This window comes from Bubalus bubalis, chromosome 3 (genome assembly GCF_019923935.1).
Source record: "Bubalus bubalis isolate 160015118507 breed Murrah chromosome 3, NDDB_SH_1, whole genome shotgun sequence".
Classification (NCBI taxonomy): domain Eukaryota; kingdom Metazoa; phylum Chordata; class Mammalia; order Artiodactyla; family Bovidae; genus Bubalus; species Bubalus bubalis.
Window position 1 is genome coordinate 72,308,968 of NC_059159.1, and position 22,483 is coordinate 72,331,450.

Below are 22,483 nucleotides of genomic sequence, written 5' to 3' on the forward strand. Positions count from 1 at the left end.
ATAGCACTTCATTATGTAAGCCCGGATAGCCAACATATGGATGTACCATATAATTTATTCACCCAGTACACCAACAGACGTACTGGTTGAATTCAGTATTTTGATACTATTCCAACATATATCTTTGGGATGATTTTCTAGAAGTTTACCTTTGGGATAATTTTTTATAAGTGGGAGTGCTGAGTTAAAGAGCAAACCCATGGGTAATTTTCCCTAATACCGGCAAAATCCTCTCCATGGAAGTTGTTCCATTTTGCATTCCCACGGGCAATGCATGCGAGTGCCCATTTCTCTGCAGCTCAAAGAACAGAAAACACTGTGGAACTGTTGGATTTTTGCCAATGTGATAGGGGAATAATGGTAGTTATTAATACCGTATAATTTTAATTTCTCTTAATGAGTTAAACATCTTTTCATAAAGTGTAAGAGCCAGTTGTATTTGTTTTTCTGCTGATACCTCTAGTTCATTTTTCTATAGAGTTGTTGGTATTCTCTCTCTTTTAAAAGTTCTTTATACTTTAGGGACAATTATAAGCAGCAAGTCTTTTATCCAATTTTTCTTTTATTTTACTTTGTTCATGGTTTTTTTCTGCTCCCAATATTTCTTGTAAGTTATGTAATCATATTGCTTTTGGATTTTGAATCTTAAGAAAAAGTTCACCATTTCTAGGATATGGATGAATCATTCATGTTTTCTTCTATTATTTATATAGATTCACTTTTTTGATTTATTTGAAATTTATCTTAGTGTATGAGGTGAAGAATGCAGTATTTTTTGACTTGTACTAATATGTTTGAGTAAGGCTGGTACTTTGCTGGCTTTATAGTCTGTGCATATGTATTTATTTGCCCATTTGGTCTAGGAAAAAAAGTCAAGAATTGCTCTAAGGCTAGGGAATTTTATATTCTGTGTTAGAAAATAAAAAGCTCCATTTTCACAGAAAGAAGATCATACTATGACCTTCTGTATTACTGCTATTAAAAACTTTCAAAGGCTTCTGGCATTTTTGAAACTACTGGAATAAACTACATCATACTTTCTTACTGACTGTGTCAGGTAAGATAAGCCAAAGATAACTAATTTCTGGATTAAAGACACACTAATTAAAATTAAGGTTAAAAAGTGAAAACTAAGATTGAACAGGAGCCTCACATAGGATAATTGCTCAATGTCTTTTTAGGTGAAATTTAATCAGTGATTTTGTGGCCAGTTCTTGTTGCCTTGGGAAAAAACGAATTGCAAAGCTTTCAAGGTTCAATTCTGAAAATGTATTAGCAATATCACCCATTATTATTAATGTTAGCAATTTTTTAATTAATCCTTCCTCAAACTGACATTATGTGATAAATGGATACTGGTATTTTTGTTAAGGGGACAACTGACTGAAACTGCCCACTCTGGCCAGGCGAGACAGCAGCCACTTGCATTACTAACAGGAGGTCGTGATAAGGTGGAACTAACAAGCTACCATGCACCGGAAGAATTCCGGAAAGGTCAAAAGGAGAGAGAAAACGCCAGTGCATATGTCTTACCAACCTCCCAGAATCCTCCTCCCTGGAATCCATCTTGACTGAGCAATGCATGCACCATCAGAAACGAACCTGAGTCAGAGTGATTGGCCAGAGACAGTCCGGACACTAACCTCATCACCGTAAAACCTGAGACTATGAGCCACGTGGCAGAGCAGTTATCCTGGGTTCCCTTATCCTCCTGCTCTCCACCTGGGTGCCCCTTCCCAATAAAGTCTCCTGTTTTGTCAGCACGTGCATTTCCTTAGACAGTTCATTTCCAAATATTAGACAAGAGCCCACTTATGGGCCCTGGAAGGAGTCTCCCTTTCTGCAACATCTTCATCAAAAAATTTAACTCTCAATCAATAAAACAATCAGTACTTATACCAAATAGAAACTAATACAAGAGCTATTTTGCTATCAAGAGGAAAATGTAAAATATTGGAAATAATTCAAGATAGATATTATTTAAATGCATGTCTGTTCTGTGATAAATTCTGAATGAATTTTTTAGAAGGATCCAAATTTCTAAATGAGAAAAACAGAAGAGATAGTAAATGTCATGTCTTTAGTACAATAAAGTCTCACTCTTTCACTTTAACCACTCAAGCCTATAAAGATTATTATTCAATAAATGCCTTCTTTCTGATCTATAACAGAGTCGGGAAAGGAACAGATGTTATAACATCAATGGATCTCTATAGTTTCATTTTGCCTACTGGGTCCAACCTTCTCATTAGGAAAGGCTTTTAATTTCAACTTGATCACAAAAATAAAAAGGTGGTCTGAACTTCAGCACTGAAAATCTCCTTCTTTCAGGCAGTGATGTTAATGAGCTGGGAAATATGCAGGAAGAGAAGCAACAGTTCGAACCAGACATAAAACAACAGACTGGATCAAAACTGGGAAAGGAGTACATCAAGGCTGTATATTGTCACCCTGCTTATTTAACTTATATGCAGAGTACATCATGTGACATGCCAGACTGGATGACTCACAAACTGGAATCAAGATTGCCGGGAGACATCAATAACCTCAGATATGTAGAGGACACCACTCTAATGACAGAAAGCAAAGAGGAACTAAAGAGCCTCTTGATGAAGGTGAAAGAGGAAAGTCAAAAAGTTAGCTTTTTAAAACTCAACATTCAAAAAACTAAGATCATGGCACCTGGTCCCATCACTTCATGGCAAATAGATTGGGAAAAAGTAGAAACAGTGAGACTTTATTTTCTTGGGCTCCAAAATCACTGTGGATGGTGACTGTAGCCATGAAATTGAAAGGCGCTTGCTTCTTGGAAGAAAAACTATGGCAAACCTAGACAGCATATTAAAAGGCAGAGACATTACTTTTAAAGCTATGGTTTTTCCAGTAATCATGTATGGATGTGAGAGTTGGACCATAAAGAAGGCTGAGCGCTGAAGAATTGGTGCTTTTAAACTGTGGTGTTGGAGAAGACTCTTGAGAGTCCCTTGGGCAGCAAGGAGATCCAACCAGTCCATCCTAAAGGAGATCCGTCCTGAATATTCATTGGAAGGACTGATGCTGTAGCCCCTGATGGTGCCTTTGGCCACCTGATGTGAAGAGCCTACTCATTCGGAAATATGCCGGGAAAGACTGAAGGCAAGAGGAGAAGGGGGCGACAGAGGATGAGATGGTTGGATGGCATCACCCCCACACTGAACATGACCGTGAGCAAACTCGGAAGATAGTGGATGACAGGCAAGACTGGTGTGCTGCAGTCCATGAGGTCACAAGGAGTTGGACATGACTTAGTGACTGAAAGACAAAGGCAGGAAGAGAGATTGCAAAAGTCCTAGACTGCATATAATTCACCTCTGGCTGTGGAAAAACCACCTTTTAGTGGAAGCTAAAGCTCAGAATCTGTGACTGGAACAAAGTTTCACAGCTTGTTAATGGCAAAGCCAAGATCAGGCTCCAGGTCTTCTGACTCTGAGTCAAATGTTCTTTTTAGTATACCATTCAATTGGCCAGAGTAGACAGCAGGAAAAAAATGTGAAGCGGGCTCAATGTAAGTATGTATATGCTTAGAAGTTAAATTTGGTTTTAAACATTCAATTCCATTCTATTATTTAAATTATTGAGAAATCACAATATGAAAAAGTTCAATGCTTTTCACCTCTGCCTAATATATTCTTTTTCTCTACCTCTTAATCTTGGGAGATAGTTTTCTAATAGACAATTATTACCCTACTGCATACAAAAACTGTCTATCAAACCAAGATTCTATAAACATTACTTACAGGTAGGAGACGAAAAGGATAATTATACTATAGGATCCACCTTAAATATACTGAACATTTCATCAGTTCAGTTCAGTTCAGTCGCTCAGTCGTGTCTGACTCTTTGCGACCCCATGGACTGCAGCACGCTAGGCCTCCCTGTCCATCACCAACTCCTGGAGTCTACTCTCAAACTCATGTCCATTGAGTCGGTGATGCCATCCAATCACCTCAAACTCTGTTGTCGTCCTCCTCCCGCCTTCAATCTTTCCCGACATCAGGGTCTTTTCAAATGAGTCAGTTCATCGTTATCAGGTGGCCAAAGTATTGGAGTTTCAGCTTCAGCATCAGTCCGCCCAGTGAATATTCAGGACGGATCTCCTTTAGGATGGACTGGTTGGATCTCCTTGCAGTCCAAGGGACTCTCAAGAGTCTTCTCCAACACCACAGTTCAAAAGCATCAATTCTTCGGCTTAGTGCCAAAGAACATTTCATAACCACATTTAATTAACTTACATAATTTCAAATGAGAAGACTAAAGCTACGGTCAAATTAAAGTTTACAAAGTACTGAGTACCTACTATGGATCAGGAACTGGTGCTAGAGTCAAAGGACATGAAATCAAAATCAAAAACATGTACTTCTAGCCTTCGGGACGAAGCTCATTTAGGCTGTGAAAAGTGAAAGTTAAAGTGAAGTAGCTCAGTCGTGTCCGACTCTTTGCAACCCCCGTGGACCGTAGCCTACCAGGCTCCTCTGTCCATGGGATTCTCCAGGCAAGGATACTGGAGTGGGTTGCCATCTCCTTCTCCAGGGATCTTCCCAACCCAGGGATCGAACCCAGGTCTCTCGCATTGCAGGCAGACGCTTTACCATCTTAGCCACCAGGGAAGTTGCGAAGAGTAGGACATGACTGAGAGAATCAAAGTCCAAGACTAAAACCCCTGGGGGATGCTTGAAGATACCACAGAGTCATATGGAGGGAGCTACAGTGATGGTGGTCCTGTTACTGCGGCTCCTTCCAAGTTATGAGTCAGAAGAAACAGGGCCAGACCTCACTTGCAGAAAAGAGTTAGGTCTCAGTAGCCTCCTACACAATTATTCAACATTTTTTATGAAAAGAAGACTTCAATGAGTTTTTCTACAGTATAATACAAAGATCTAAACTCAAAAAAATTATTTTAAAGTTTCTTAAATCACTGAGGACACAAATTACATGGAGAAATGCTAACTATAGTTTTATGAATTCTCTATGGTAAGATTAATAGTATTTCAATTATACAGCACTTATTCTACCTCAAAATAATTTGAAAGAATCTAGATCTCAAATTACTTGTTTGAAATGAAGGGTCCACATCTATCCCAAGTTTCTCTTTCCTCACTTTGGGAGACTGCTCCTAGGAAAAGGAGACAGGTACCTTTCCATGACAGCCAGACACTCCTTTCTCCAGGTAAATCGACTGCCTCGCCGTAGTCGGAAGGTGCCAGACGTGGCTGAGACTGGGGGAGGCGTTTGTCTCCACTCCGGGTCCTCTATTGGAATGGGTGCTGGTCTCATACTTAGCGTAGCCCCTGAAAATAAACAAGATACTCTTTTGTAAATATCTTGTAATTTACTAAAACCAGCATGAAAAATGTATCGTGAAATCATCAACTGACTTTTGCCCCTTCACCGGAACTTGCAGGCCCTATACATTGATACTTATATTTTAAAAACTTATTTGACCAAAATAAAAATCTCAGGAGATAAAAACTCTTCCTTAGGGAAAAAACCCATCCTTAATTATTGTAAGTGTCATTTTTTTTTCCAGCTAGTCATTTGTCTTTTATTTTTGTTTATGTCAACAAAGCTCAAAATCTATCTCTTCAGGGGAAAAAGGATATATGGTTTTTGGCCCAGTGACAACTTAGTCAAAGAATCTTCTGAAAAAATTTTCTTGAGATTCCTACTTGACAGTTTTAATCTTTCTGAACAATATACCCTACACATTCAGATCCTTTTTATTACTATTTAAGTCTTCAGGTTGCTGAGAAAATGGAGCCCTTTAAACAAAGTATGCAGGTAGGAGATGAATTTAAGATAACCCTAATTATTGCTCCCTGGTGGCTCAGTCAGTAAAGAGTCTTCCTGCAATGTGGGAGACCTGTGTTCAATCCCTGGGTCAGGGAGATTCTTCTTGCCTGGAGAATTCCATGGACAGAGGAGCCTGGTGGGCTACAGTCCAAGGGGGTCACAAAGAGTCAGACACGACTGAGGGACTAACACACACAATTGTTGCAAATGTTTTTTAAAAAAAGCCAAATATAGCATCAGAAAGAGATATTTGATATTTTTAGTCTATTAACTAAATCAGATCTCCGTAATTCTACCTATTAATGCTATACTATTTCTCACCTCCTGAATGTAATAAAACCAATGGAAAAAATGTACAATTGAGATATTTTACTAATTCAGACTAGTCTTTTCTCAGCCTGAACTACAATAATGCATGCATGAATGTATTTCTTTCTCCATAACTGGAATTATTCTTTACTTATTATACCCTGCAATTAATATCACAGATAGTGTTTCTATTGTACTACATACAGATTTGTTGACATCCCCTTAATGGGTACATCATTACATGCACTGTCTCATACAAATGTCCAATATTTTAACCAATCCTCATTTCCTCTTCAAAGCTGCTGCCCTGCCGTCTTTCTGTCCAAGAAAATGGTGTCCCTATTCTTCAAACTGCTCAGCTCAAAAATTTCAGATTCACCTTTGACTCTGCTGTTTTTACCCTACCTACTATAATATATATCTAATTCACAGGCTGGAGAAGGCAAGGCAATGGCACCCTACTCTAGTACTCTTGCCTGGAAAATCCCATGGACGGAGGAGCCTGGTAGGCTGCAGTCCATGGGGTCGCTAAGAGTCGGACGTGACTGAGCGCCTTCACTTTCACTTTTCACTTTCATGCATTGGAGGAGGAAATGGCAACCCACTCCAGTGTTCTTGCCTGGAGAATCCCAGGGATGGCAGGGCCTGGTGGGCTGCCGTCTATGGGGCTGCACAGAGTCGGACACGACTGAAGTGACTTAGCAGCAGCAGCAGCAGCAATCCACAGGCAAATCCTATCAGTTTTATCTTCAAAATATATCCAGAATCAGACCAATTTATATGATCTTCACTGCTCCCACTTTAGAGTAAGACAACATCATCTCTCCTAAACACAAATTCCTTGGATAGGTTCCAAGGATGGCCCTTCACAGTAAGTCACACCTCCTGGTAATCATGCCTTTGAATCTGGGTAGGCCCTGGGACATGCTGAAAATAGAGATAGTTTGAGGCTAGGTCATAAGGGCTTCCCAGGTGTTGCTAGTGGTAAAGAACCCTCCTACCAATGCAGAAGATGCAAGAGACAGTGGGTTTGATCCCTAGGTAGGGAAGACCCCTTGGAGTAGGAAATGGCAATCTACTCCAGTATCTTGCCTGGGAAATTCCATGGACAGAGGAGCCTGGTGGCTACAGTCCATGAGGCTGCAGAGAGCTGGACACGACTGAACTACACAGCACAGGTCTTGAGAAAATTTGCATTTCTGACTAGACTTCCTGGAATGCTGGTTCTTGGAGAAGCTGGCTGCCATATAAGAACTATGACTAACCTGAGACCATGCTGTTTTAAGGAAGCCAAAGCCAGCCATATGGAGTGAAAGAGGCCCAGTCTGCTCCCAGCTGCTCCTGTGAAATCTACCCAGGCACCAGACATTTGAGAAAAAAAGCCAATTTGGACACCCTAGCTGCAGCAGAAGCTATGCAGAGAGGACAGCTGACAGACCGAAGGCTCCAGACATACAGTCCCAATATAGTTGTATGGTAACCAGCTTCCAAGGTGGCTCCTGAGGAATCCCACCTCCTCATATTGACCTTGTTGTACCAAGATTAGTTTATGCAACCAACAACATGTCATGAAGTGATGGCATCCCACTTTTTGGGGATTAGACTACAGAATACATTGTGGTGTCTGTGTTGTTGTTCTGGCTCTTAGATCACTTGCTCAGGGGGAAACTAGTGGCCATGTAGTAAGAATACTCAGGACGCCAATGTAAGGTCCATGGGACGGACCTGGCGTCTCTAGCCAATAGGCTGTAAGTAACTGGAGCCTGCAGGGACTCACAGGAGTGACCTTAGAAGAAGACAGTCTGTGGGGATTGTCTGTGCTAACAGCTTGACTACAACCTCATAGGCAACTCCTGAATTCCCAATCCACAGAAATTGTGAGATAATCGATGCTTGATGTTTTCAGCTGCTAAACTGTGGGGTAATTTGTTACACAATAAGATAGAACTAATAGAAGACATCACAACCATCTCCAGTTATTTCCCCAATTTTCTCCAACACACTGAGTATTGTGTTACTAATCATTCACATTTATAAATTTGGCAGGCAAAAAAAATTCTAATAAAAAGATTTCACTATTAGTAAGAATGAGCATCTATTCCTATTTTCTGACAATTATTTAATGTATCTTCTCTTGTGAACTTTTATCTTTTGTCCTTCTTTCAGGTTATTCCTCTCACTGGCGTATAGACACCACACCAACTGCCAATCATATAGACTGCAACTGTTTTTTTCCAGTTTGTCTTTAGACTTTTTGTTTATGGTGTGCTTTGTGATCTTAATTTTTGTATAGTCAGATCTGTTCATCTGTTCCTTTATGGTCAGTGTATCTTGTATTACTCAGAACATTTTTTTAGTTTTCACTTTTGTTTGCACTCTTAATATATACATGATCTCCTGTTATGTGTGATGTAAATATTTGACTTCTTCCTCAGATGGGCAAATCTGTCACCTGCAGAAGATATTATAGACTGATAGCTTAAAAGGTGTGGCACAGTCTGGCCTTTTGCTATAGTTTAAATAAAAGTTTTAATGGCACACATCCACACTTCGTCATTTACATATTGCCTCTTTTTTTGGTACTCTAATGGCAGAACTGAGTAGCTGTGACAGAGACCACACAGCTTGCAGAGCCTAAAATATTTACTATCTGCCCTTTACAGGGAGAGTTTGCTGATCCCTGATTTAAAAAATTCCTGGCCCACACACTATGAAACTCTAAATTGAAACCTTTCTTTAGATAGCTCAAGAAAGAGGGCTCTATTCTGCCAAAATAACTTGGCAATTAGATCTGGGCCCAACTCAAAATTAACAAAGTTTAGGTGTAAAAAGGGAATAATGGGGCTAGAGAGTTTCAGAATCCTTGTTTTGGTATTCTTCTGAATGCAAGCAGGATTTACAGTATAACGAGGGCTCTGGAGTCTAAGTTAGAATATACAGACTTTATTCTACAGCCACGATTCTACAGTCCAAAACAGAACCAAACTTGTTACTATGGCTGATTAAGACAGAAGTAGAAATGATCTGGGTGAGGCAGCAGGGCCCCTCCAAGGTCTGCTCTGGTAAAAGGATATAGAACTTCAGGGCTTCAGCGGGTGGAGGACAAGAAATAGGTCAGTGAGTTGCAACTAGTATGCTGTATCTCTCTCTATCTATGGTATGCTTTCTTAGAGCGATAAATGGGCACAAAGAAAACAAAGAATCTTAACCAAATCATGAGATGGAAGGAATAAGCCAAGTGACAATAATGGTTCTTTCCTGATATTAAGGTTGATTGGTAATGTAACTATGCTTCTTCATAATATTCTGTATTTTCCAGGTTTTCTAGAAAAAGGAAACTTAGATGAAATAAAATTGGTCAGGAAGGAAAAGGAAAGAGGAGACAGGGAAGGAGGAAGAGAAGAGAGTGAAGTAAGAAGTGGCCTGGTTACATTAAAAGAATTCAAGGATATTTATGCACAGAAGGTAGAAACTGAATGATTTCAAACTTACAAACAAACTTAATTTGAAACATAATATTATTATATTACTCTTGAGGGTTTCTTCTTGCTCCTTTTCCTTTGTCAATGTAGTAGTATTTTAAAACAGCACAAGAAGCATGCTGGAAATATTACAATAAACACAAATATGACCTAGAAACATGTTCCTCTTGCTTTGGTTGACATGGATGGAGAACAATGAATTACCCAAGAAAGGGTTCAAAATTATTGACTTTGAGAGAAAAATACAAAGATAGTGGGATGCAGGAACAATGTATATGAGAAGTAAACACAGGCACTCTGTGTTGGCTAAGGAAGCCACTATTTTTTCCCTATAGGAAGTGTGTTACCTGTGCTCTCTTCAGAAACTTTCTCCACATTATATCTGGGCGCCCATTAAAACAAAATTTTGTTAAGAAAATGCACATACCATCCCTGATACAAAGACTGACACTTTTAGTTTGTTTGTTTTTTTTAATGCTTACATTTAGAGGGGAAGAAAGGTACCTTTTCATTGTATGATTTTCCTTAATTTTGCATTTTCCCTCAAAACATATGCAAGATTTGCAACACAAAATTCTGCAGATTTATCTAGCAAATCTAAACCCATGAGAGAGAGAGAGGAAAAAAACAAACAGTTCTTCCTAAACTGCTGATAGATTTTTAACATTTTGGTAACTGTTGTCTTTGCATATATAATTATTTTCTTGCTTCTCGGGATTACTTTTGGGTGAGCCTTTGCCAATCAGCTAATAAAACAATGACAACAAGCACGATATCACTACTCCATTCACAGATATTAGCTTCTCTATAAGTAATTCTTCATCTTCCCCACTGTCACACACATGATCTCCCTGAGGCTCTGAAACTCTGCAACAGCGAAAGGAGGAGGCATTACCTCTGATCTCCAAATTTACTTCATGTGCTTGCTGCATAAACCTCTTGGCAAACTTTATTTAACTGTTTAATTTAGAAATATGCAGAATCACAGCCATGAGCCAAGAAGAACTCATCAAGCCCTGTCTGCTGTACTAATGTTTAAATTAGACAAGCAAAAGGACTGCTGAGCTTAATTTAATTAAATAAAGGGGCTTTTGATGTCAACCATGCTAAATTTCATACTCACTGCTTTAAAAATAAGCATTTTCTTGTAAATGTTTTCGTAAGAAACAAGATAAAATGTATTTGATCAGCTTCCATCAGCCTATTTTATTCATATGTCTTGGCAGGGGTTGGGTTGTGCTGGGAAATTCTGATGATTGGTCTGTTTATCAGAGAACTACACTATATCTGTAGGATTATCAGTAAAAAATAAATATCCACTCTATTATTTTTCTTGCTGAGTCTACTAAAAGAGAGACTTAAAAAAAAAAGAACTATTCAAATGGATCCTGAGTGAAGAGGGTGAAAAGAAAGAACTGCAATAAGGTATAGAGAGAGAAATGCTCTGAGCCCAGGAATAAAGGCACAGAATGTACACATTTTTTTTTTTTGGTTGTTTTTCTAAATGCTTAAATTTAGAGGGAGGGGAAAAGGGGCACTTTTTCACTGTGTGATTTTCCTTAATTTTTCATTTTTTTCTCAGAATATATGCAAAGGGATAATACCATTTACACTTCTTCTGATAAGCTATCTGTCCTAGACAGAGAAAAAATATGAAATAAAAGATCAAGAAAAATCAGTGACATTGTATTTTCTAACTAACTGCCTCTCAAAATAGGTATGAACTATGTGGACCTAGGTTCTTCAGTTTTTTATATTTTGAAAGCTATAAACAGGTAGAAAATTTTCTTTTTTTTGCCTCTCTCCCTCCCTCTCTTCTCAATGTGTTTTTGGAATATATAACACAAGTACATGGTACAAAATTTAGAAAGACACAAAAAAGTTGCATTAACTAACCTCCCTGCCACTCCTGGCCTCCTCTTCTTTCAGTTCCCCTCCACAGAGCCTTTCTTATCAATTCCTAATATACCTTCCCAGAGATGTTCCATGTTTATGGAACTACATATGTATGTGTGTGTATCCCCCTATATAAACAGAAACATACTATATCATTAGTAGCCTACATTACTCACTTACAAATTTGATATTACCACATATAAATCCAATTCCTGTAAAGTCACCTTTAAAAAATAGCTACATAGCCTCCACAGTATTCCATTCTACAAACATATCATCATTTATTTAACCACTTCTCGACTGAGATACATTTAGTTGGATTCTAATCACCTCTGCAATGACTTGCAAAGAAGATTCTGATGTATTACAGGCAACTACTGACTACACAGTGGATAAGCTATTCTTAGATGCTAATGTAATTTTGGCTAATAGTTCCAAAGTGCCTATGAAACAAAAATACAATCCTTTAGCTAAAACCAAAGGTTATTTTAAGGTCAATAAAAGTGAATTTATCTAGAAAAAATTCTGTACCATATTAGTTCTTTTAATCAAGGTGAGAGTACAAAGAAAACCTTTTAAAAAGTTAAATTCCAACTGGTAATATCTAATTACTGTTGATGTAATAAAAATGACCAACTGATCATCACTAACTTACCCTCTTTTCTTCAGCTAACTTCAAATTACATCCTAAAGAAAAGACTAGAAAGTTAGAACTCAGAACTAGAATGGATGTGTGTGTGTGTTAGTTGCTTAGTCATGTCCGACTCTTTGCAACCCCATGGACTGTAGCTCGCCAGGCTCCTCTGTCCATGGGATTTTCCAGGCAAGAATACAGGAGTGGGTTTCCATCTCCAGGGGATCTTTCCAACCAAGGAATCGAACTCAAGTCTCCTGCATTGCAGGCTGATTCTTTACTCTTTGAGCCACCGGGGAAGCCACCAGAATGGATCTGATTCTCAAATGAAAAACAGGAAGCCTTTAAAAAGGGGACAGTGGGTAACGTAACTTCACTGAACAGCAAATGCATATAATCAGAGGAACTTATTCTTAAAGGGTGGAGAAGGCAATGGCAACCCACTCCAGTGTTCCTGCCTGGAGAATCCCAGGGACGTGGGAGCCTGGTAGGCTGCAGTCCATGGGGTCGTGAAGAGTCGGACACGACTGAAGCGACTTAGCTGCAGCAGCAGCAGCATTCTTAAAGGGAGACTCTATATCCTTAAAAAAAAACCTGCTAATCAACATTTGGATGAATGCTGTTAGCCTTTTCCCGTTTTTCCTGTTGAAGCTGAATTCCAGTCGTCGAATTCCACAACTGACTGTGCAATCTTGATCAGCCACACCAACGCTGACCTGACAGCCTGCTTTCCTGTTTCTAGGGAATTCCTTTTCCTGGTATCCACGTCCCTGTCTGAGACTAAAGTCCAGCCCTGAAATCCAGTGTGGGAATTTACCTTTATCAGCCATGATTAGATTATATGTCAAACACTGATCTGAGTGCCAAACCTAAGAGACAAAAATCCCTTCTCTTACAGAGGCTGATTGCCTGACAGAGTTGACTAGTGTTTGTCCTCCAAATTCTTCACTGCTCTGCTATATATATTCTGGAACATGAACAATCCCTCTGATAGTCTCCCTGGTAGCCAACTGCTAGCATATGACCAGGTTTATGAAACCCCTGGACACAGGTCCTTATTTACCTTGCCTAACCCTTGCTATCACCCACTCCAGTGTTCTTGCCTTGAGAATCCCAGGGACGGGGGAGCCTGGTGGGCTGCGGTCTATGGGGTCACACAGAGTTGGACACGACTGTAGCGATTTAGCAGTAGCAGCAGCAACCCTTGCTATCATAGTGTAAGCTTCCGTATTCAACAGATCAAGTGCCATGTTTTTGTTCCTCTCCTTCTGATTTGCTGTGCTGTGGATCATCGAAGAAGTCAGGTCTTTGGGAAGACTGCTTAGAGCTCAGATTGAAGTGTGGCCTCAACATGAATCTTTAGACTGCACTGTCCTATATGGTAGCCACTAGCCACACCTGACTGCTGAGCACGTGAAGTATGGCAGATGCTTCAAGTGTAAAATACACACTGGATTTCAAAGAAAAATACAGAAAAAAAAAAGAGAGGGAAAAAGGAAAGAAAAAGGAAGTACAGAAGGGGGGAAGAGAGATCTCAGTAACCTTTTAAAGTGTTGATTAAATGTTGAAGTGATAACACAAACATAAATATATTATCAAAATTAATTCTAGCAATTTCTTATTTCTAAAATTTGGCTATTAGACAATTTAAAATTATATACATCATTTGCATTATATTTTTTTCTAAACTGTGCTGTTTTAGAATGTGTCACTAACGGCAGCAACAGCAAAGTCATTATTTTGAGAGGTTTGCCTGCATATCTAGATGTCGTTAGAAAAATATCTAAAGATGAAAATTCCTCTTTATAGAAAAACTGCCAGCTAATAAATAGTGGAGGAGTGCTAGACTACATCATTACGATTTTACACTCCTCCATCAGAATAACTGATTCAGGTCAGCATCATCAATGGATGCTAAGACCATTGGCAAAATGGTTGTTACAAAAAAGGCAATTTATCCAGTGTCAAAATAACACCCAAGAGATTATTTACAACCCGCAAAAACAGGATCTAGTGGCCACCCATTTAACAAATAATCAAGCTTAGCAAATAAGGAGTGATACAAACTGACTTTTACATGTCTCTTGACATGTGGTAACATGAGGTAAAATTACCTACAAAGCATTTGCCCTAATGTTTTACTGTGAAAATTTTCAAATGTACAGCAATGATGAAAGAATTTTATAGTGATTATCTGTACCTCTACCCCCTAATATTTTACTATACCTAGTTTATCACATATTCAGTTTATCCTCATGTGCTTCAAAGTTAATTAAGGCCATCAGTAAATGTCCTTCTTAAACGATGTATGAATTACTCTTGCCAAACAAATTTAAGCTGAATCTAACCAAGGTTCCAATCCTAACTTTCAGTTTAGGTGAAATACACAGGGTATAGAAAAACAAGTTAGTTCACACTAAGAGGAAAAAGAAAAGCCCAGAATGTAGGACACTTTGTAAGATTAGATGGTTTAAAAAATTTATGCCATGGAAGAAAAATTTTAAGTGACTAGATTTCAGAGTCTAAAGAGACATAACAAATTCCAATTTGTCAGCCTAAACAACATTTAATTTTAAAAAAAGCTAATAAATCAAGGGTATGGGATTAACACATACAAGCTACTATACATAAAATATATAAGCAATAAGGATTTACTGTACAGCACAGGGAACTACAGTCGGTATCTTATAATAACCTGTAATGGAAAATAATCTGAAACATATATAATTGAATCACTTTGCTATACACTTGAAACTTAACACAATATTGTAAATCAACTATACAACAATTAAAAATTAATCTTAAAAAAAGCTACAAAAAACATTCTCTCAACAACTAAAGAAATGTGAATATGGACTGGATATTAGCTGATATTAAGGAATTATAATTAATTTTCTTAGATGTGATAGTAGGGGCTGTGGTTAAGTATTATTATCCTTTTCTTAAGCAGACAAATGCTAAAGACCCCATGGACAGAGGAGCTGGTAGGCTACAGTCCATGGGGTCGCAAAGAGTCGGACACGACTGAGTGACTTCACTTTCACTTTTTCTTTTTTTCTTTAATACTAGAGAGAGAGAAAGAGTGTGTTTGTATATAACCATACATTTAACAATTCTTTTATTTTATAGGTATAACACAAACACAGCAAATTGTGAACAATCACTGTATCTAAGAGGAGGGTAAACAGGTGTTAAGTGAGCTAGTTTTTCAACTTTTTTGTACATCTGTAACATTTCAGTATAGAAAATGGGGGGCTGGTTAGTTTAAAAAATTCATTGGGGAGAGTATGCTGTTCTCTTTTGTCTGCCCAAGCCTTTCAAATAAAAAGTGCTCTTTGAAAAACAAGTCTTACCACAGGCACACGCAAACAAGCATGTCTCCATAACACTATTTCCACCTCAGAGCCAATGCTGTTATTAGCTAAAAGCCTTCAATACACAATATTCGGATTGATAATTCAGCCTGTAAGCAAAGGCTTTAATGCTCTAGTGTTACAGAAGAAGCTCAGTCACAAGGTTAAACTTGAGACTGACCTCACTGTGACCAGGCTTTGTAATGTGTAGACTGAAACAGTCTGTCAAAAACTTCAGATTTTACTTCATATACCACCTGTATCCTGCAATAGATCTTGCATATCCTGTTAACTTCTGACACAAAGGTTTCTGTGATCTTTTCCCTTAAGATTTCATTCTATTCGAAGCCCCAAAGTCAACAGGGCAGCTCACTCTAAAGTCCAAAGACACATTCATTACCCACAATTAGAATTAGAAACAGAAAATTATTAGCAGAAACCACTGGATATGGTATACTGTGAACAAAATAAAAATATTAAATTAATATTACTAAAACAAGATTTAGAAACACACATAAAACTAGGTATGAAATACTGTATGTAGCTTTAGTTGAGGGCGGGGGGAACTGACCACTGACAATCATGACCATTCTTTCCACTTACGATTAGAAATGTCATATAACCTGGAAACAGAGAGGCACCTTGGAGGAAGCGGTGAAGATGACTAGACAATGCTGAACACTGAACTAAAAACTAGTATAATAATCAGGGCTTAGGTCTTACGGTTAAAGAGAGTTCTCTGGCATAAAGGAGCAACAGCAGCATATGAAACTACCTTGGGGAAGACGAATCAGCACACGGATTCAACGAAGGAATTAATTATACTTGTCCTGTTTCAAAGGCAATTAAAAAAAGGAAAAATTTTTTTACCAGGGTTTGTCTTTTCAAGCTGATACCATCGGTAAAATGCTCTTTTCTTCTGTTCACTCAGATCTGACCCCTGCTGCAATAACCAGTGAGAGATCCGGCTCTGGCTGATACCTATGGAGAAAGAGAAACAGCTGCTGTGGGTGCTGCAGTGACGGAAGTTCACGAGGCGTCTGTTGGAACTAGGTTACTGGGTACTTTACTCTCCTACTCTACAAGGAAGCTGCAACTTGAGCAAGGCTTTTAATATTGGGCTTCTTTGTAAAAGCTGGCTGCAAGGATAGATTCAGAAATGATCTATTAGAGGTCAAAGCATTTTATTTACCAAGACTTCAAAATGCTTTCTAAATTCATCTCTACACCAGGTCCCGAATATGAGATAAAGTCAGAAGTCGATTCAATCTGTGCTCCTTCAACCACCGTCACCACCTCCACCCCAATACTGATTTATGACATTAGAACTTTTACCAGATATTTAGAAGGAAAAAAACCCAGACAACACATTATTGATACTGAGAAAAAGATTTAGGGGCTGAGAAAGGAGAGGTCATTGAAAATACTCTCCTCAGTAAGGTTTCTGGATTATGTTAACTCATTTAGGCTAGCTCACTTGTTGATTTATTTTCAGGCTTGTTAGTACAGATAACTAACAGCTGGAAGATTTACAGCTATGTATAATAGCACCTCTTAAAAAATCCCAAGAGGTAAAGATGTTCCTTTAACCGACTTATCCAAACACTGAGCAGAATATAAAGCAGCAGTTTTCAGCTATCACTAAAAAGTTCTTGACAGCAATTAATAATAAATGTGAAACACCTCCACGTGAAAGTAAAAAAGCACGTCTAAAACTTACTAGGATGAGAATAACATGCTCCTTCGGGTCATTATAGCTATTCCAAAAATGAATAATTCAACATACAACTGACAAAAGCGAAGAATAATAGGAAATATAAAACTGTCTTACATGCCCATAAGGCACTTTCCAAAAGACCATTCAGTGACCATGAAGGGTTAACAGTACTAAACTCTCACAAGGAATTACTTATGGTAACTGGATAGTACTGAATACCACCTGTGAAAACACCTGTTTAAAGTTATACTGCACAATAGGAAGAGTGGTTATCATGAAGTAATCACTCACCCAACATGAGAAGCAGCAGGTCTAGTGATCACATTGGACTAATTAGAAGGAAGTCCCCAGAGTAGAGTTCTGTACTTGTAAAACTCCACATTAAAAGAAAATTTGAGTAAATGGGGGAGGGGAGTTTTGTTAAGGTTGAGCTGAAGCATGGTTCTCTGATTGGAAACCTTTCATTTTCAAAGGATGAAATTCAGAATTTTCCAAAAACAAAAGGATTATGTTCTCAGATCATTCTCACAGCAGTTTTCCAATGGGTTCAAGATCTATGTTACTCAGGTGCTGGTAGCTATCACTGTATGCTTGTTCTACGAGAATGCAAATTATTCAGTATAATTAAATTAGCTGTGTTTACCAGTGCTTTCACTGAAAGTCTGGTTTCAGGCATTACACTATTTTTTTTTTTTTAACGTGACTTTTTAACAAGAGTGAAGAAAACAACCGTTTACCACCATGAAATCAAAACTGATTTTCACGTCAACAAAATGAAACTATTTTACATGGATTCTTACACTGGTATCATATACTACTCAAAAACAGAGGGAATCTGAGGAAAATCTGTTAAGAAAAAATCAAAGAATATACTGGTTCTGGTTCCTACAGTATTACATCTTCCTCAGTCAGTCAGATCACACACAGAACAAACCACAGCGCCGACTAGGCATTAGAGCTGTTCAAGCTCTGGCTGTGCTATAGCAAGGGAACAGGGCAAGAGTCCAGCAAATGGACAGTGAATTACGGTATATTCATATAATAAAATCCTGGGCAGAATTTTAAACTAATGCTCTGTAACAGCCAAAGACAAACAACAGAAAACCAAAACCAGCCAAACAAAAAGCCATCAACTCCAAGCGTTGGCAGGGAATGGAGTATAGGATACTTTCATATAGCTGATGGAAGGGTAACATATCAGGGCCCCTTTGGCAAAGAGCTGAGTTTATCTACCAAATCAGATTAGATTTAGATTTACTAAATTTACTAGAATCTACTAAAGCTGAACATATATGATCCAGCAATTCATTCCCACAGAAATGTGTACATACCCAAGAGAATGTGTTCAAAAACACATACACGAAGGCTTTTTTGAGCATTTTCTATCCTAGTCCCTAGTTTAAAAAAACTCAAATACAAATAACAGGAAAATGCACAAACTGTGGTATCTGTGTATTCTACCACACACTACTATACACTGTTATTTGTTGCTATTGTTTAGTCACTCCGTCATGTCCCACTCTTTGTGACCCCATGGGCTGTAGCCTGCTAGGCTTCTCTGTCCATGGGATTTCCCAGGCAAGAATACTGGAGTGGGTTACCATTTCCTACTCCAGGGGATCTTCCTGACCCAGGAATTGAACCCACATTTCCTGCACTGGCAGGTGGATTCTTTACCACTGAGCCATCATAGACTACTATACCAAGTAGGAAAAGGGTAAGCTACGGCTATATGCAATCACATGGATAAATCTCACAAAAATAATTAATAGTCAGACATACACATAAAGAGTCATGCACAATACTGTATGATTCAATTCACGTAAAGTTTAAAAACAGACCCAGTTTATCTGTATGTATGATGATCAGAATAGTGCTTAACTGATTAGGAGGGAGGTTAATGATGGAAGGCAGGATGAGAAAGGCCTATGTAGTCACCAGCACTGTTCTTGAACTTAATCTGGATGGTGGTTGCATTTGTGTCTTCACTTTGTAAAAGTTATTAAACAGGGTACTTTTCTCTTTACATTGTATTTCAATAAAAAATGGTTTTTTTCCCCCAAAAAACTTTTAAAAATTCTATGTAGTGCTAAAAAAAAGGAAGTATGTATCAATACGGAAAGATGTCCATGATATATGGAAAAGTACATAGTTTAATGAATACACATATTTTTATATAATCTATGTTGTTTTGTACAGTAACAAAAGCTCATATATAGCCAAAGATACACTATATGAATATAGAATGGTGGACTCTCCCTCCACTGTGCATCTCTATACTGTTTTCTTATTCTGTCTACAAATATTTATTAATTTTATTTTTATCTTTTCCCTTTAAACACAACAAACTTTATTGGTTGCTTTATAAACACTGTAATTAAGTTAAACAAAACATAAGTGCAAAAAGAAGTTAATTTCACCCTTCCCTGGCCAATTCCATTCTGGGGTAAGCAATGTTAACTGTTAATATATGTTTTGCAATTTTCTCTATTTGTAATAATTAATTTAATAAAACAGAGAGAGAAGTTAATAAAGAATAGCCTCCTGTCCAGTCTTTTGTGAGGGGAAGAAATAAACAAGGAACTTCTTGTAAACTTAATCTCAGTTTTTATAAGAAAACAAAGTAATAAATCAGGTAGCTTTTTCCAGAAAAGGCACTATAAAACTAGAGCATCTACAATAATACATTTTACAATGATATTTCTTAGTTAGCAACTTCTTCTGGGGCTGTTCCATGTCTTTTGAACTTCAACTGAGCTAGTGTCAAAAGGCCCTGAAGCCTCTCTTTACTGGGAGAAAATTCTCCTAATTCCCTTTACCACTGTTTCCACTGCTGAAAACAATGTCATTCTCTGATGAAAGTTTTACCTCCTCAAAAGCTCTTTTCTACCTTGCACAGGGCAGACGAAAAGAGAAATTTACATATAATCTTCATACACTGAGAGACTAAAACTAACCCCTGATTAATTTCTTTCCAATAAGGAAGTGATCACATTGTATTCAAAGGATGAAAAAGCCTCCCTGCCCATGGTCATTCATATTCCTTTCTGAGCTTCAGCTTTATCAGGCTCCTTCCAGTTCCTCAAATACCATGCTCCCTTCCACTAGAGGGCTCTCCACCACAACCCATTCTTGTCCAAGTCCCCCAGTACTACAAATTTCAATGTTTCTTCTTCCTCCAACTTCCTGTGGCATGTGATACATCGTCTTCATGCTTGGAATGCTGGATACAAACCCCAACACAACTTTTTAGCCAACTTCAGGGATTGCTATGTTATCTCCTTTCATGTTAGTGCCCCAAGATTCCGTGTTTAAGCATCTTTTCTCACTCTACACTCTCTCTTCCTTTGGTCATCTCATCTACCAAAAATCATGGTTTAAAGTATTTAAATACCAGTGACTTCTAGCTGCTGCTGCTGCTAAGTCACTTCAGCCGTCACTGGAGCACCAGCCTATTCCTTTCAAACCATCTGCTGGATAGCATCATGAGAATTTCCCACAGGCCTTCAACACAGTAAAGTTGATTCATTAGCTTCCTCCTTTAAATCTGCTCTTCTTCCTGTGTCCTCCATCTCAATTTTATCTTCCATTCCACTCATTCTCCGAACTCTCACATGCTTACTAAATCCAACCTTTTCTCTTCCAAAAACTCTCTTTGTTTTTCCAGTCCTCATTCCTGCAGTTTGGAATCTCAGCCTCCCTTGCCTAGATAATGGAAATAACTTTGATGAAAAGAACAAGTCATCTAAGATACATAAAATGAAAAACCCTCAAGATCAGATCCTTTTTAATTAGAAAAAGTAGAATGTGCTTCATGGAATTTTCTACTTGAGAGCTACAGTCATTTCTGCAATTCACCTTCCACACTGTGAGAGACATGTCTCAACATTTTTAAGTTAGAACGCATGCATCCATTCCCCATAAAAATAAGTCACAAACTCAGAGAAAAAAGTCCTTCCTCTGTCTTTAACCCTTCTCTCATTCCTTAAACGTATCCTTGTTTATCTGGTGTGAATCTTTCCAATCTCCTTCCTATGCATTTAATACACAAACATGTACATATGTGTGCTCCCCTGGTGGTTCAGACAGGAAAGAATCTGCCTGTAATGCAGGAGTCATGGTTTGATCCCTAGATTGGGAAGATGCTCTGGAGAAGGGAATGGCGACCCACTCCAGTATTCTTGCCTGGAGAATCCCAAGGACACAGGAGCCTGGCGGGCAGTCCATGGGTTGCAAAGAATCATACATGACTGAGTGATTATCACTTTCACATATATGCATCTAGGTTTTTTTTTTAAACACACATTTGGAGTTATTCCATACGTAGTAAGTAACAATGTTTCTCACATCTTAGAATTTTCTCATGTAGCACACTATGAATCTTCATCATTCTAAGCTACATGGTATTTTACAGCAGAAATACACCATAATCCACTTAAACACTGACCTATTATTAGACATTTCAACTGTTGCTAAATTTTATGATTATAAATGATGCAATGAACACTCTATGCCTGTCTTTGTGTATGTAAATAAATATTTTAGGGCCAATTTACAGGAATGGAATTTGATTTGTAGCATATGAGTGGCATTTAACTTTGTGATAGATACCAAATTGTTCCCTGAAGACTGTACCCAGTTTTATATTCTAACCAACATGGATGAGCATTTTCCCCTACATCATCACCATTACTAAATATTATAAAATTTACTTTTTAAGTCTGATTTGTAAATATTAACACATGCTCATTATAAAAAGAATTCTAAGCAATTCAGAGGAGAGTAAAAAACTTAGGAGGATAGCTAATAAAAGAAATTTAGCCAGATTTTTACCACTTAGAAATAACTACACTCATTACAAAATCACTCCAAGCATACCTGGACACCAAATAGGCAGAAATAATTACTAAAATGAGATACTACTACATTCTGAATTTTAAAATGTAAAAACATCAAATTAGTTTGATTTGATCCTAACACAAGAAAAAAAATTTAAATACACTAGAGAGAAGTGTTAGTTGCTCAGTCATGTCTGACTCTTTGCAATTCCATGGACTGTAGTTCGCCAGGCTCCTCTGTCCACAGGAATTCTCCAAGCAAAAATACTGGAGTGGGTTGCCATTTCCTTCTTCAAGGGAACTTCCTGACGCAGGGATCGAACATAGGTCTCCTGCATTACAGGCAGATTCTTCACTGTCTGAGCCGTGAGGGAGCCCTGAGAGAAAGATCTACTCAAGTTTAGCAAATGCTTCTCTAAGGGAAA

General features: G+C 38.1%; 1 protein-coding gene across 18 annotated transcripts in view; it reads right to left on the minus strand.

Moving 5' to 3' along the window:
• The window catches only part of HMBOX1 (homeobox containing 1), a 195,810-nt gene that overhangs the window by 51,301 nt on the left and 122,026 nt on the right, over positions 1–22,483 (minus strand). For all 18 annotated transcript variants that reach the window (XM_045165013.1, XM_045165007.1, XM_045165003.1 and 15 more), the window contains 2 exons: positions 16,374–16,484; positions 5,174–5,327 (listed from right to left, as the gene is read on the minus strand). In XM_045165013.1, coding sequence (XP_045020948.1) covers positions 5,174–5,327; positions 16,374–16,484 — 265 coding nt within the window. The remainder of the gene's footprint in view (positions 1–5,173; positions 5,328–16,373; positions 16,485–22,483) is intronic.